At 38.1% G+C, this 15,373-nt stretch overlaps 1 protein-coding gene across 2 annotated transcripts in view; it reads right to left on the bottom strand.

Annotated features, from left to right (window-relative positions):
• Positions 1 to 1,139: 1,139 nt before the first annotated feature.
• LOC110172956 (protocadherin-9) overlaps positions 1,140 to 15,373 on the bottom strand; it is a 337,830-nt gene continuing 323,596 nt past the window's right edge. For both annotated transcript variants that reach the window (XM_055154638.1, XM_055154639.1), the window contains one exon: positions 1,140 to 1,507. In XM_055154638.1, the coding sequence (XP_055010613.1) occupies positions 1,140 to 1,507 (368 nt within the window). The remainder of the gene's footprint in view (positions 1,508 to 15,373) is intronic.

The raw sequence follows: 15,373 nt of genomic DNA, 5'->3' as shown, positions 1-15,373 counted from the left end.
GAAAATAATATATACACATACAGCAGGTCAAGAAATTGCAGTAGTTTGCACTGAGGGGCGGCTCAGTCCACACAACTTGAATAAAATCTATACATTAATAAGTCTGTTAGATAAAACATTTAGCCATTTACAAATATATTGCTATTTAATTGTACTTCCAAAATTTGTTTATAGGTGAGCTGTGTTTTTATAATGCATATTTTTAGCAATGACATCCTGGATAGAAAAGTCCGGTTTAAAAAGATTTGCAAGTGATTTTGAAGAAAATTATTCCTATGAAACATGTGTGATGCTGAATGTATCTGTATAGGGTGACCATATCCCCACTTTATGACCACAACTGATAGAAAACCTTACAATTAAATGAAATCATCCTATGAAATCTTAGGTCCTAGCTTATTCCAAACTGTACTGAGAAACTGGCGGAAAAATTGGTGTTTTGTGCATATTTTTGCATTGCGAGAGAGGGAATATATGCATATAGGTCTATGGTCACCCTATTCCCGTATGAAAAGTCATATTGAAATTAATAATATTTTAAAGGTACTCTTTTTGTTCATTATACAATATGCCACATTTAACATTGTTGCAAGGTGAGGTTCCACACAAGCCTTTAAGATACCACTGCCCTATGCACGTGGGTATAACAGGTACATGATAGTAGTTATAGTCCTATTTACAAACACACAGACAATGAATAAAACAGTGTCCACTAACAGTGTTATTACCATAGAACAACACTTGTACGTCCATTTGATTGTGTCGATTAATATAGTCCTGGAATACTCAAGTACAACCACACCACAAATACCTGTATAATATTGGTCAGTCATGGGAGATTTTTTTTTCTTTTTCTTCTTGTAAATATTCTCCGTTTTAAAAGCGTTCGTTCACTCATATCGTAAAATGGACTGGCAATGTCTCACTGAAGAAATCCATTGGTAAAAAGAGGTTTCTATCTGGGCCATAGTAAAATCCAACAGTAGCAAATGCTGCATAAGCACTAAAGTCAGGAGGTCTACGGAGTTTGTGAGGCTAAAACATGGCAGAAGCAAACTTAAATGGAAAGAGATGAAATACAGAAAAGAAGTGGCAAAAGACTTGACGCCACTCGAGTCTGTAAGTAGCCGTGGTCCTCCTTATAACTGCTGGTCTTTGGGGCTGTCCGGGCATGAGGCAGGTTGGCACGACTTAAGACTCACCAGTGGGATATCTGCCATGCCACTGTTAGTGAAGTGTCCCTCTCCGCTCCCAAACTGCTTCCTGTCTCCGAAATGCTCCGTTCGATTCTCGCTTTTCCAGGCTCGCGTGAGAGTGTGCCCGTTGATGAGCTTGTCTTTCGGACCCCATTCCCGCTGAGATCCGAAGCTGGACACGGGGGACTTGGGTTGCGAGTACGATCCCATGGTGGGGGGCATCCAGCAGTTGTCGGAGTGTCCCAGGACGAGGCATTCCTGCGTGCACATCTCGGAAGCCTCCACTAGACCCCGGGGTCCCAACGGTCCGTCTGCAAAACACAGAAAAAGGTCACAGCATTAGTCACTACAGAAACATGAGCTCATTATGAAAATCAAGGTCTGAGTTCAGTTTTAAGCTTCATTATTTTTCCTCATTATATACACATGTATGCCTGCGCCTGCCCTATTATAGCAGAGTAGTTTCATAGCGAATTAGTAAGGTTTTCTTTTTTATTTCTTAATTTAAGTACCTTGTATTCCTGGACTATAGGGCGCGCTCTTTAGCATCCAACCCCATCAAAAAACGAGTGCGTGCCCGACAATCCAGACCGCCCTATAAACGAATCCACTTGGATGTCCCAGCATGACTTCAGTAAACTACAAAGCCGCACCAGCCACAGCGCACGCAAACACACACGGAGCGAAAAACACCCGTCATCACCCAACACCTCATCACTCATCACGGACGAGGAATAGAACGGGGGAACGAACCGAAAAAGCGAGTGCAATGTGCCACTTCTGGCCACAACTGAACAACTTAGTCACCGCGACCATGCCAACAATCCAGCGGTCCCAGACAGCACCCTCCCTACACGCCACAATTGAGCAAAGCCGAGAGTCACCGTGAACGCGCCAAACAAAGTCCGACTGAGCCATCTAACTGTTGTGTTTCGTTTAAAGTTCGGTGCGGTTTATTTGTGAAAAAAGTTCGAAAATAGACCATTCTGTGACAGTGCGCCTTATAATCCAGAGAGCCTAATAGTGCGGAAAATGCGGTACTGCTTAATTGTAAATGTTTTTGTTTATGTATACTATATAAGCAGCTGTGTACTGTTTACATCTAATTAGAAAGTGTTTTATTGTTTATTAATCATGAACTGTGTGTTAGCATGCTAGTTGTTGGTGTTACCATCACGCCCAAACTCTGCAGTGGTCTCTGAGTCGTGAAAAACACTTGTAAACTTATCATTCTGACTAATAAGGACACTCGGAATTCACAAGGTAAGTGAGGAATAACTTTGGACCACTGCAAACTAGTTTTGCTTTTCATGTTTTTAAGCACTTTTAATTTGTTTATTTCTAAATAATTAAACATAAATCAATTAAAAATGAAATAAAAAATACACAACTTCTCAACTTTAATACATGAAATCACTGTTAGAGTATTGAAGTACATATCATTGCCTATTATGCATACACCTGTTACACATACTGTACTCTACATTTTGTACAATCATCTGAACCATCAATCAAGCCTTTCTTCATTAAGAGTGGAGCAGATGTGCTGAGCCTTCTCATGAGGATAATAATATAAATGCTGAAAGTTTCCACAGAGGAGCACAGGGCCATAATAATGTGTAAAGAGGGAGACACAAACTAGACACTAATAAGACAGAGACTTCAGTGCACACTGGCTAATACCCACACAGTAATTAGTCCAAGATACTGCCTTTTTGCATTTATTGAATTCCCTGCTACTTCAGCCTGTCCTAGATGTCGCGTTTGTTGAATTGCTTAGATAATATAGTTTTGCATTATTATTTTAGATCAACTTAACTGATAAAAAAATTATTGTTATTTGCCAGCAAAAATGATGGACTAGAGAGGGAAGAGATGACATTTATAAAGTTAATATTGTTTTTACTGTTTTCCTGGAAAGTATCTGGTTGTCAGTTTGGGGCAGATGGTTTGTATTATCTCCCAGCTGTAGATGTAAATGGGTGTATTTTTTTATGTGTCGCATCTGTCATGTCTAATTCTGGGATTTTAAAATGACTTAGTTTTTGGTGACGGTAAACCAGTTTTGTTGTATTAACTTTTCTCATCATGTATAAGGGACAAATTTCTTAATGTGTATTTTGTTTTCTATTACTGTAGTTCAATAGTGATTTTTTTTTTACTTTTTAATTTTTTTACTTAACTTTTGCTTGTCATTTTCCTGCATTTTTTTTTATCGTGAATTGTTCAGGGAGATCTCTTGCCCAAGGACACAACAACAGACCACTACTTCAATAGAAACTGGCATTTCCAACACACAAATCATCTAAAATATCTGAAATAAATGCAATGTATCATCGCATAACACATAACATCAGAAGGTGGAACAGAGTTTTTTTTTGTTTTGTTTTGCTTTGCTTTGTTTGAGAGAAAAACTCAGCCTAAATATACAGAGTTTGTGAACAAAACAAACAAACAAACAAAAAAAACAACATTATAACAGAGATCAGAAAACCAAGGAATACACATACATATTTCTCTATTTCAGTGAGTATAGGTATTGATATAAATGGCCCAAAAGTAACCAACGAGGAGGTTTTATAATATCTATCATTTTGCAACATACATTCCAAGTATAAACTATGTCGTAGAGTTTTATATAAAATATTCCATGTACCTGGTCTGGAGTAGGCAATATGAAATGTCTTGTATATGGTTGTGTTTTGTTATGTGTCGCATCTGTCATGGTCAAATTCTGGGATTTCAATGTGGCTTAGTTTTGGTGATGGTAAACCAATTTTTTTTTTTTAACGTTTACTTGCCTTTGTTCATGCATTTTTTACTGTGAATTATTCAGTGAAGTGTCCTGCCCAAGGACACAACAACAGACCACTACAGTGAGATTTGAACCAACAGCTTAAAGTGACTATCAGTGATGACGTATTGTTTGGAAAAGGGGGCAGATGACATAAGATTGCTCTTCTTTCTGCTCCTTTTCATTCATTTCGTGTATGTTTGATGTTGTGACACTGTTAATGTCTTTTTATATTTTATGAATGAAATAAATAAAAATAAAAATGTATTATTTAATATTTTACACTATGGTCAGCAGCATTTTTTTTTTTCTGTCGCAAAAAACACATGCGTTTATGAGATAGAAAAGAGTTAGAATTATGGCCATTTGTAATAAAAATACGTTTTCGAAACAAATAAAATAAGAGCATGCTTGAAAAATGTTAAATATGTTGATGATGTGATGTTTCATGATGTTCAGAGTAACTTTTCTTCTCTTTATTCAAGTGGAGAGCGAATCTGCGTGTGTGTAATTTCATTCTTCACAGTGAAAGGCTGTACTCCATGGTCCTTCCATGTCTGACCTCCGCAGGAATGCAAACAACACACTAAAACTAATTGGTTGGGTTTCGGCATAGCATCATTTGAGCTGTGCTGCATTCTTCTTTACAGTAATCAGAACAGTCTCCCTCACAACCACATACCGCTTTTGCCCTGATGAGAAGAAAAGCCCACAGAAAAAGCTCATATTACAGCCAGTCCATCAGAAAAACAGGCAGAACATAATTGGCGTGTGAGAAGCCGAACCAAGACACACATTATCATAGTTGCATAGAGAGAGCGATAACAGTGGAGCCCTGGAGACGCGCAGATGAATTTCTCAAATGAGATATAGTGACATCTGGGGAGCTGTTAGGGCAGTGAGGAGGGCACAGGAGCGGAGAGCAGAACACGCATTAGAGCCCGTGGACGGACATTTCTCAGTCTTTCTGTTCATTTTGTCAGCCCTGGAGAGGGTAATGAAGATGTCCGAGGTGCTTTCAGTGGTTTTGTTAAAATAATTATACAAGATAAACAGAACAGAACTTGTGTGTTGGGGAATTATTAACAGACTCACTATGAAGGGGTTAGGAAAAGGGAAAATATTATGAAGCTAATTACATATAGTGCACAAAATACAACAGCAATAATAACTGTCGGTAAAAATAAAGGACTTTTATGTTTGTAATCAGAGAGCCGAACATTTTATTCAAGCCCCATGTGACGTACTTTGTGCTACTACTGTAAGAGGCTGATCTTTTATTTTAACAGTAATTATTGCTTGAGCTCGTAATGCTTTTTACAGGCTTGATGAACTGCTACTTGTCATTGTTCATGCATTTTTATAGTGAATTATTCAGTGGGGTGTCTTAACCAAAGACACAACAACAGACTACTCCAGTGGGGTTTGAACTAACATCTGTACGTATAGGTGACTATATTTTGCACTTTGGTCAGCAGCGTGTTTTGTTGTGTTGATTTTCCATTGGCTGGTGTCCATGATAGAGATGTCAGATTCACACTGACACTTTGTGTGAAATATACATGAGCGACGTGGCCTCACTTGTGTGGGGGGCATTAGTGGTCTGCGCTGATTACAAAGGGATTAGGAAAGCATAAAGCCTGCATGGGTTTTTTCCTAGCATAAAAAGGTAATCTAGTCATTAATTTGTTAATCAGGTGCATTTTGTGCTGTGCTATTCCCCCAGTGTAATAAACATGACCATTTGCATGTAGATTGGTACAATCAGTGGTCCCAGTGGGCAGCACAGGATCATTTGAATCAGCCATTTTCCTGCTAATCTGCACATACCTGCTGCTGCAGACAAAGCCTGATTCAAAGACCACTCGAGGTATAGCCATTTGGGCCGAGAAAAGCCCCAGTATATGGCTTTATTATGTCTCACAGAGGACTCTGATTACCAACAGAGGAGAGTGGTCTGAGGGAGAGGGCATATTAAGCTGTTTTTTCTCATAACTGTGTGCTGCTGCAGTTATGAGAAGAATATAATAAGCATAAACTATATACAATGCAACAGTTAATTCGCTCTCATGCCCTAAGTCTTTTTGTAAAAATTATTAAAGGTCCTATGTTATTGAAAATTTACTCTTGTGAGCTATAAGCCATGTTAGACTGTTACCTCCTCAAAAACATAGCTGTGTTTAATTTTAGTCTCACATGTTTGAATAATCTTTTTTATTAGTTTGTCTGCAGATATACAGCTCAAAATGCTATTTTACACCTTGTGATGTCATGTGGTGGTAGTTTTCAAGTGAATCTTTTGTTCAGTAGAAAGTGGGATTTCCATGACTGAAATAATCTAAAATATCTGAAATAAATGCAATGTATCATCGCATAACACATGACATCAGAAGGTGGAACAGAGGTTTTGTTTTGTTTTGTCTGAGAGAAAAACTCAGCCTAAATATGCAGGGTTTGTGAGTTAAACGTGTGAACAAAACAAAAAAACAGCTCCAGATATGTTTTTGATGGAAAAATGACATTATAAAATACACACACAGTATTTCTCTATTTCCGTAAGTATAAGCATTGATATAAATGGCCCAAAATGAACCAATGGGGACGTTCTATAATAGCTTTCATTTTGCAACACATTTTCCAAGTATAAACTATGTCGTAAAGTTTTAAATAAAATATTCCATGTTCTGGGTCTGGAGTAGGTAATATGAAATGTCTTGCCCATGGGCACAACAACAGTGAGCACTCTCATCAGCCAGCAGACACTACACACTGAAAGCACTGGAACACAGTCTACGCCTGCTGGTTTTAGATTGCCTCACAGCTCATCCTTAATACTGCCTGTCTAGTGAGGAAAAGACTCCAAATCAGAGGAAATTGGGCATATTTCAAAACACACACATTCAGTCCTGCCAGAGACATAATTGCTTAATTGCGTGGAACGACTATATTTACAGTTGAAGAATGTCTCAGCGGAAGACAGTTTTTTTTTTGTTTTTTTTTTTGAACAGCAATAAAAAAACAGTCCATGGCTTTCTCTTCCATTACCAGCTACAGTGGGAGACCGTTCTCCAGGAGACAAAAACATAAAAAGCCAATTTCACAAGTCAAATTCAGTGCATTAAACATTTCCAAACTCCCTTTGTTTTGCGGCTCCCTGTTGATTCAGATGGGGTCCGGGGCTCAGAAATATGCTGATGTATTTAATTGAAAGGACAGTCAGAGCAGTGCATCAGATGCCCTCCCGCTGACTGGCTGACACTTCTGAATACACTACCCAGTTATTACACAGCGCCTCCTTCCCACATAAAGTCGCACCTTATTAGCTGTTGTTTCCACTTGTTTACGCTATTTTGCAGTTTTGCCATTGACCTATTCCTCTAGTGGCTAGCCCCATCTTTGTCCAAGGCTGTGTAATAAACACATTTGCAGACTCAAGCGTTTTAAAATAAAGCCGTTTCTTAGCCATTATCTGGGCTGCTAATGGGGCACTCTAACTAAATGGTATTTGACTTGTACAGTTGTTATCTACCATAGTACTGTGTTGTGCTATTCGACTGACGTCTTGCATCATATGTCTGTATTGTGATTGAGCTTTCAGTAATTAATGCTACAAGAGCTATGTTGATATTTAGACTGACCTGTCTGAGTATGAGTGCCTGGGCACTTGGTGCTGTGCTGGTAGGCTGCACCGTATTGGTTTTGACACTTTGCAGTGACATTACACGGGGTGGTGCAAAAATATTGAAATATTGATATATCATATTGTTTAATGTGATGACACAGTATTAATATCGTGGGTTGCTGTATCGCCAAGAGTATTTTTTGGTTTACTTTACTCAGTTATTTTGTTACAGAGCTACAGTTGTGTTGTTTTTTTAAAGGAACGAAACTCAATTATGCGACACATTTGACATTTTCACTGTTTCGATAATTAAAACGGGCGTGTTTTATATTAACTTTGCGCAAGAAGTGGTTTAAAAAAGACTTTTAGTATCATATCCATAATTTAACCATTATTTTTTATTGAACCGATTTGAAATATATCGCATTGAATTGAAAGTGCACTGTATCGAGACATGTATCATATCGTGACCTATGTATCGAGATATGTATCGTATTGGCAACTTCTTAATGGTACCCAGCTCTAGCCTACATGTATCTCTATGATGAAACGTTTAGGGGTTACCACGGTGACAAATCTGCAAACGGAGACAAAAAGATATTAACTAGTCAGAAAACTCAAGGAAAAAATACAAAATGGATTTAAACAACACACTTTCAGGAGCCTGCAATCAATACGATCTGATTTTGAACAAAAAGGTGTAAGTGACAAACTGAAAAATTGTAGGTTTACAGTTTAACAGCACAAATGACACTTTGTTTAACAGCACAAATCATCTCACCCATGTAGTTCCAACCAAATCAGCTCAGATTGTGTTAAAATAAAGTTCAGATTAACGTCTAACTTGAGTAACAGAGCTTCAGACAGAGTAGTGCTTTCAGTTAGCTTCACACCTGGGGAATGTTGATGATATCGGCTGCAAAGTATCAAAACAGCGTTAGTATAGGAGTGATAGTAGTGGTAGTAGTAACCGTAAAAGTATAGATGTTGCTATTATATTCAGTTACAAGTACAAGTTAAAAATCAGCTCAAATCTGTTTGAATAATCCTTTCACATGAGTACTGCGTTTGTGTGTTTGTGTTTGTGAGTGTGTCTGTGTACTGAAGTACGTGTATTGTCCTCTCGGGTCTATAGGGTGTATGGTGATATGCTGTTGTCCTGCTGGAGCCTGAGGAGCTGCTGTGATAAGGAGCAGTGCACCTCGGCTCCACAGCTGTGATAAGAGCCGTCGGCCGTGTCCACATCGGTGTGCAGCTGCAGCCAAACAAACTCACAAGATCCTGTGTGGATTATGTGTGAGATGCATGTACGTCTGTATTAGAGACCCACAGGCGATATATCTGACCGATACTTGTACTTTTTGTGTATTGGCGATCAGGCTTCAATCTCCAGCAGAGGCCGATATTTTATTTGGGTCATAGACTGTATAAATAAATGGACATAGAAGCTGTTAGCCGCCGCGTTCCAAATAGAAAGTGGGGTTGGCTTTCGATGTTCTGTCTATTTGAGCTACCCGTCGATTTGAGCTTCCAAGGCAGAGGTGAACAACAAATAACAAGTGTATTTGTTTTATTTTATGTTTTGACCAGTAAAGCAACAACATGTGCGTGTTAGATTTGCGGCAGAATACCTACATTAGATGACAGAATTTTATTGTTATCATTTTCATTACATTGTATTTTATTTTGTTACCATGTGTGGAAAACGTTGTAACTTTGTTTAGAAAGGTGCTGTATAAATACAATATCACTATATTATAATAGAAAATTCACACTGTAGCCTACAATATTTATTTAATATTAAGATTTCAGTGTTTGGTAATGTCTTTCTCTTATATAGTGGAAGCCTTATTTGGTAGAAGATATAAGCCTGTCGAAATGAGCTACTTCTACCCAAATTCATATAAATGAGAGAATAATGATGATTATACAGTGGGAGCATTATTCGATGGCTAAATTGGACTGTTGATATGTGCTACCTTTAGTCCGAACCCTATTTGAGCAGAATACCACTGTTGAAATGAACTACCTACGCATATTCATATAAATTAGTTGAAACTGTACATAACAAAGGTATAAAGTATGATAAACAGCATCAAACCCGCTGTCTCTAATCCAAAGAAATATGTTGTAAAACTAAGGAGGTTAGGGTTAGGCTTTATTGGATCTATACAACTATACACAGAAAAACTATCTTTTATTTTCGATGGGATAGCATGAATCGATAGGTGTCATGGTCGATTTAGGCTGTGTGTAGCTCATTTCAACAGAACACTGGCTCCAATGTCTCTGGTACCATTTCATTTTACATTGAAAAACTGTCTCGTCATATTAAGGGAATAGATATGAAAGGTGGGAACCAGAAAATCTCATTATTTGCAGATGATGTGTTAGTTTATTTATCTGAACCGGAAAACTCATTTGTACACTTAACCTCATTATTAGAGGAATATGGATCCTTCTCTGGTTATAAATTGAATTTATCCAAGACACAGGTCATATGCTTTGGGTATAGCCCTTCTAAATTTATGTCTAGACAATACCCATTGAACTGGGGAGCAGCCAAAATGAAATACCTGGGAGTAAAAATTTCCAAAAATGTGTTAAACTTGTATTCTGATAATTTCGTACCATTAAACCAGGCAATTAAAGATGATGTACAGAGGTGGAGTGCAATACCCCTCCTTGGTTTTGGATCGAGAATCCAATCAGTTCAAATGAATATTCTACCCCGACTTCTCCACCTATTTCAATCCCTTCCCATAGAATTATCAGATCAACAGTTCCAGGAATGGGACAGACTTATTTCAAGATACATCTGGCAGGGCAGAAGACCAAGAATCAAATATCAGAATTTGCAGCTACGCAGGAGTAGAGGGGGAGTGGCACTCCCTTGTTTAAAAGATTACTATGTGGCTGCACAATTGAAATCATTGGTGTGTCTATGTAATCCAGAATATTTTGCTAGATGGAAAATCATCGAGGAGGCAACAACCAGTGAATATCCAATTCAGGAACTTATTGGGGAAAAAGTTAGACAGGACCAATTAAATAACTTGGAAAACCCATTTATCGCCTTGTCTCTCAGACTGTGGAATAACAAAACAATTTAAAAGGTGTAGTAGTAATGTTGAGATGGTGTGGCTATGATAAAGATTTCACACCTAACAAATTTGATGTAAGGTTTAAAGAGTGGGCCTTGCAAGGGTTAACTGCATACTGTACTCTTATACATCAAGGGAGAATGAAAAATGTTCAAACTTTGAAAACGGGGCATGGTTTAAATAACAGTGATTTTTTTTAGATTCCTCCAAATTAGAGATTTCATTGAAAAATGATTGAAGACTACCAAAGAAAAATATTTAAATAATCTTCTGATTAAGGTGTTTGTGGATGCATATACTGTAAATAATGACCAAAAGATAATTTCAAGACTATACAGAGGACTGCAACAAACAAAGGAATACTACACCATGCGAAACAAAAATGGGAAAAGGAGGGACATCTAACTATATCTGATCAGGATTGGGAAGACTTCTGCGAGATACAATGGAAAACTTCTAACTCAAGTATTTGGAGAGAGTTTTGTTGGAAGAATTTGGTCAGGTTCTTTAAAACACCAGTCCAGGAAAGACACTACACCAAATCATCAAACTGTTGGAGGCAATGCGGTGAATTGGAGGCAAATCATTGCCATATATTTTGGACGTGTCCTCATATTGTTCCATTTTGGAGAGAAATTCACAAATCATTAGTAACTGTGTTCTGTATTGACATACCATTTCGACTTGAAACAATGTACTTGGGTTTCCTGATGGGTGAAAATGTGACTTATAAAGCTAAATACCTGTTCCAGATTTTGAGTGCGGCTGCTAAGAAAGCTATAACCAGGAAATGGCTTAATCCACAAATACCAACATTGGATGAATGGTTTGAGATTGTTTATGATATTTTTAAGATGGAGAGAATTACTTTTAGCATAAGACTACAATAAGACAAATTTGAAAGCAAATGGAAATGGTGGAATGATTATATAAATACTGTGAAATCGGACTTTGTTTGACCCATTACTTTGTTTTTCTTGTAAGTGGCTGTAAAAATTATTGTTCATATATATATATATATATATATATATATATATATATATATATATATATATATTATATATTTTTTTTTCTTTTAATTAATACATCCTTTGTGGACATCAAGGCACACCCGCAGGTTGTATTGTATTTGTCTTTTCATACAACATTAAAAGAGAAAAATAAAGAATTACAAAAAAAAAAAAAAGAAAAACTGTCTCGTCATTTTGGTCTTAAAATGTTCGTATTAATACACCTTACATGATCCTGGTGTTTTTATTTTTGCTATTTATCCCTAAACGAATTGCTATTCCTAATATGAAACTCCAAATATGTGATGATATAATAATATGATATAATATAATATAAGCTCCAAATTCGCCCCTATAACTGCAGGCCTCATGAGCTTCATTTGACTGGAGCTGAACGTTATGAGTGACTTAACACTCCCTTAGTCCACCTCTTTATACAGTCTATGGTTTGGGCTAACCAGCTGCTTTAAGAACCTGCATAAAGTTTTATTTGAACACTTTATTTGTGGTGAGAGCTCTGTAAAACAAATGTGACTGCACTGCTCTCTTATAGTTTGTAGAAAAACAAGGTTGTGAATGAATTTGTAGTACATTTAGATTTCAATTTGGAGAAAGTGATTAAAATCTGCTCTACATCAGCCCAAATATACAGGCAGAGATGATTGGCCATTGTTTATTCAATTTAAACAATCAGTACACAAAAAATAAAATAATAAAAATAAATCAACTGATCTCGAGACGGTAAACAATGGTTATAAACTTATTCTAGATAGATAAGAGATTCTGAACAGTGCACTTCTTCAAGAGTTCCTGAATTCTTAGCTAAAAGCATTGTGCACTGTGTTTAGTTCTCTTACTCAAAAAGTAAAATAAAAACAATATGGGATAAGTGTTGGCCATATTGACAGTAGTTCCACAGCTTTGGCGTCAAACAGAAGAGTGAATCCCTTGAGATTTCTTCAAAGGAACCAAACGAGGATGGGAGAAAGCAGCATTTTAAGCTCCCAGAACGCACTCTGCCTTTGCCAGTAGTGTTCTTTGTGGCATTGTATGACTTGTGTTTTCACGCCTTATTTCAGATCACAACTAACAACTCTGAGCTACATTATGTGACAATGTGCAGCACACTACAATCTCCAATGTTCCCTCGGCTCACAGGCCCATTATTTGTACAGCTCTTTGCACACAGTAGAATGCCACAACTTCACTTTTGGGCTTCAAAATGGCTTGTCCATTACTGTTGACAAAAACACATGTGAATATTCATGTTAGAAATGGTCACTAGACTTGGTGGTTCGCTATTTTTGCAGCCTGACCACTTCAACGAATCCAGCAGCAAATACACCATCACATTCTTACATGGAATAAACAAGTCTGCTCCTTTCCTCCTGACATTTGTTAAAAGCATGGACAAACAACACAGGGTGCATTCACAGTCTTGGTTATTTGGAGCTCCATTGAGGCAATTTTAATCTTGATGTGGACTTGGTTTGGGCCTTTTCTACCCAAGGTTTAGTCCAGGTTCAGTTTCAGGTTTAGTTCTGTTGAATATGCTAATGTGAACTTAGGCTGCGTTCAGACTGCAGGGGTTAATGATCAGTTCAGGCTTTTTTGTGAAATTCATTTTTTTCCTGAGGTCGTTCACATTTCCAATTTAATGCGACTTGTATGTGATCTCCAGTGTGAACTTTAAACGCTATAAAAGTGTCCCGCATGTGCATTCGAGGACACGAAGGCGTCAAATGCAGCGAGCATTCTGCACCTGGCGATTTTAAAGTTGCTGTTGTACCAGAGCCAGAACATTAGAAGCTTATTTGTTTTAAGGAGGAGATTGAGAAGGAGAAGTGCAAGGTTTTGGCCGTGGTGTTTTGTGGGGGCAGTGGCAACAACGTCCGTAGAAAGGAACGTGTGGGTGCGGAGTCGCAGCCAAGAGTGATGGGATTGCGATGTGTTTCGCTGCTTCACTGACAGGAAGTTCATACACAATTTTCATTTATGACCAGAAGAATGTATGACGAGAAGAACGTACATTTGTGACATGTAGGTGGGATGAATGCAACCTGGTCGTTCATGTCAAAAGATTGGACATGTATCAATTTTAGGACCACATATCCAAGTGGCCTGTGTTGCATTTGAAAAAAAATGTCATTTAAAAATCAGATAAGGTCACACAGGGGCAAAAAAATCGAATATGGGTCACTTCAGGCTGCAGTCTGAACCTAGCCTTAGACTTAGACAGACTTTATTGATTGACAAGGGCAATTATTTGGATACAGCAGCTCACACAGCATTACAATATATTATAATAACAAAGAGCAAAAATACAAATGGTAATAATAAATTCAAAATAAGTAGCAAAAATAGCAGGAGACTGGTCAATAAAGCATAACTCAGCTTAACCAATGAAAGAGCTAAATGTGTTGCATATCCTAACACATATAGTACACACTTTGTGACACTGGGTTATTTTATCCAGGCTTGGGGATGAATTACTTTAACAAATACAAGACCTCCCCTCTTATCACAATACACATGTGCAGTTTCCTTTTTGCCTGTAACACTGTGTCCCCTTTTGGACATATTTTCAAAGTTGTAACATGGTTTGTGCTAAGCTTGTTGCTCATGGTTACTATACTTGAAAAGCCTAGTCCTCTACACACCTCCAGTGCGCACACTTTTACATGTGCACACTGTCTCACACGTGCACTCCCTCATGTGCACACCCTCTCACGTGCACACACCCACACGCACTCACTCTCACAAGCACATAAGCAAATAGCCGTCGGCGGGTGCTTGGTGCCGAGCCCCTGAGTGCTTTAAATAACATTGAGGCAGGTGTTGAGGAATGCAGGGATTCAGATGTGTGTCAGATGGAGCTGACTTTTGCTTACAGCCCTGTGCAAATGCTGCAGATGTCCACCAAGACGGATCACTTTACGACAAAGAAACCATCTGATTGCCTTCCTGATATGGTCATTAGGATGTGCTCACGGCTGCCTGTTTAATTCCACAGAAGCTAGTGAACAGATAGCATAAGCCCTGAGCGATTGCTGTTTAACGATGGACACTTTGACCAAATGGCACTCTATATACACAAGGCTTTTCTCTAGTCCTCCCACTCAGCATCAGATCAACACAGAGGTAGAAGTGAGATCCATATATATTTCTCTTTTCTGTCCAGAGGTGGTTGGTAAGTATAAGGGAGGGTTCATGTTTTACTCGGATGGTTATTCCTAATGAGATAACGTTGAGCTAATTAATTGGATGCACACTCTGAGAGCTGATGTGTCTGTAATAAGCGGCGTCAGAACAGCACAGGGGAGTGAGAGGAGTGGGACAGGGAAGTGATTGAGTGGAGGGGTAGCGTGTCCATAGGGCTTGCTTATTTATCCATGCTGTTAGCACGTCCAGATGTTGTTGTGGAAGAATTGGCTTTGTTTGGTTTGGTGTAGAGTGAAAACGTGCTTTACTCATATCTCTAACAAACAAAACCAAAATACACAAAATAAATCCTCAGTTGAAGCTTGAGATGTGATGACATTTACTTTCATGCCACTGGATTGTGAGTATGATTTGGAGTGGGTGAAATGTCTGTTATATATATAGTACCTGGACAGTGAAATAAAGCCATCTGCTTAGTCATTGAC

The sequence above is a fragment of the Boleophthalmus pectinirostris genome, unplaced genomic scaffold (genome assembly GCF_026225935.1).
Source record: "Boleophthalmus pectinirostris isolate CB_2022bp ecotype Guang Dong unplaced genomic scaffold, ASM2622593v1 HiC_scaffold_19, whole genome shotgun sequence".
NCBI lineage: Eukaryota > Metazoa > Chordata > Actinopteri > Gobiiformes > Gobiidae > Boleophthalmus > Boleophthalmus pectinirostris.
The sequence above is the reverse complement of the archived record's forward strand: the minus strand, read 5'-3'. Positions and strand labels throughout refer to the sequence as shown.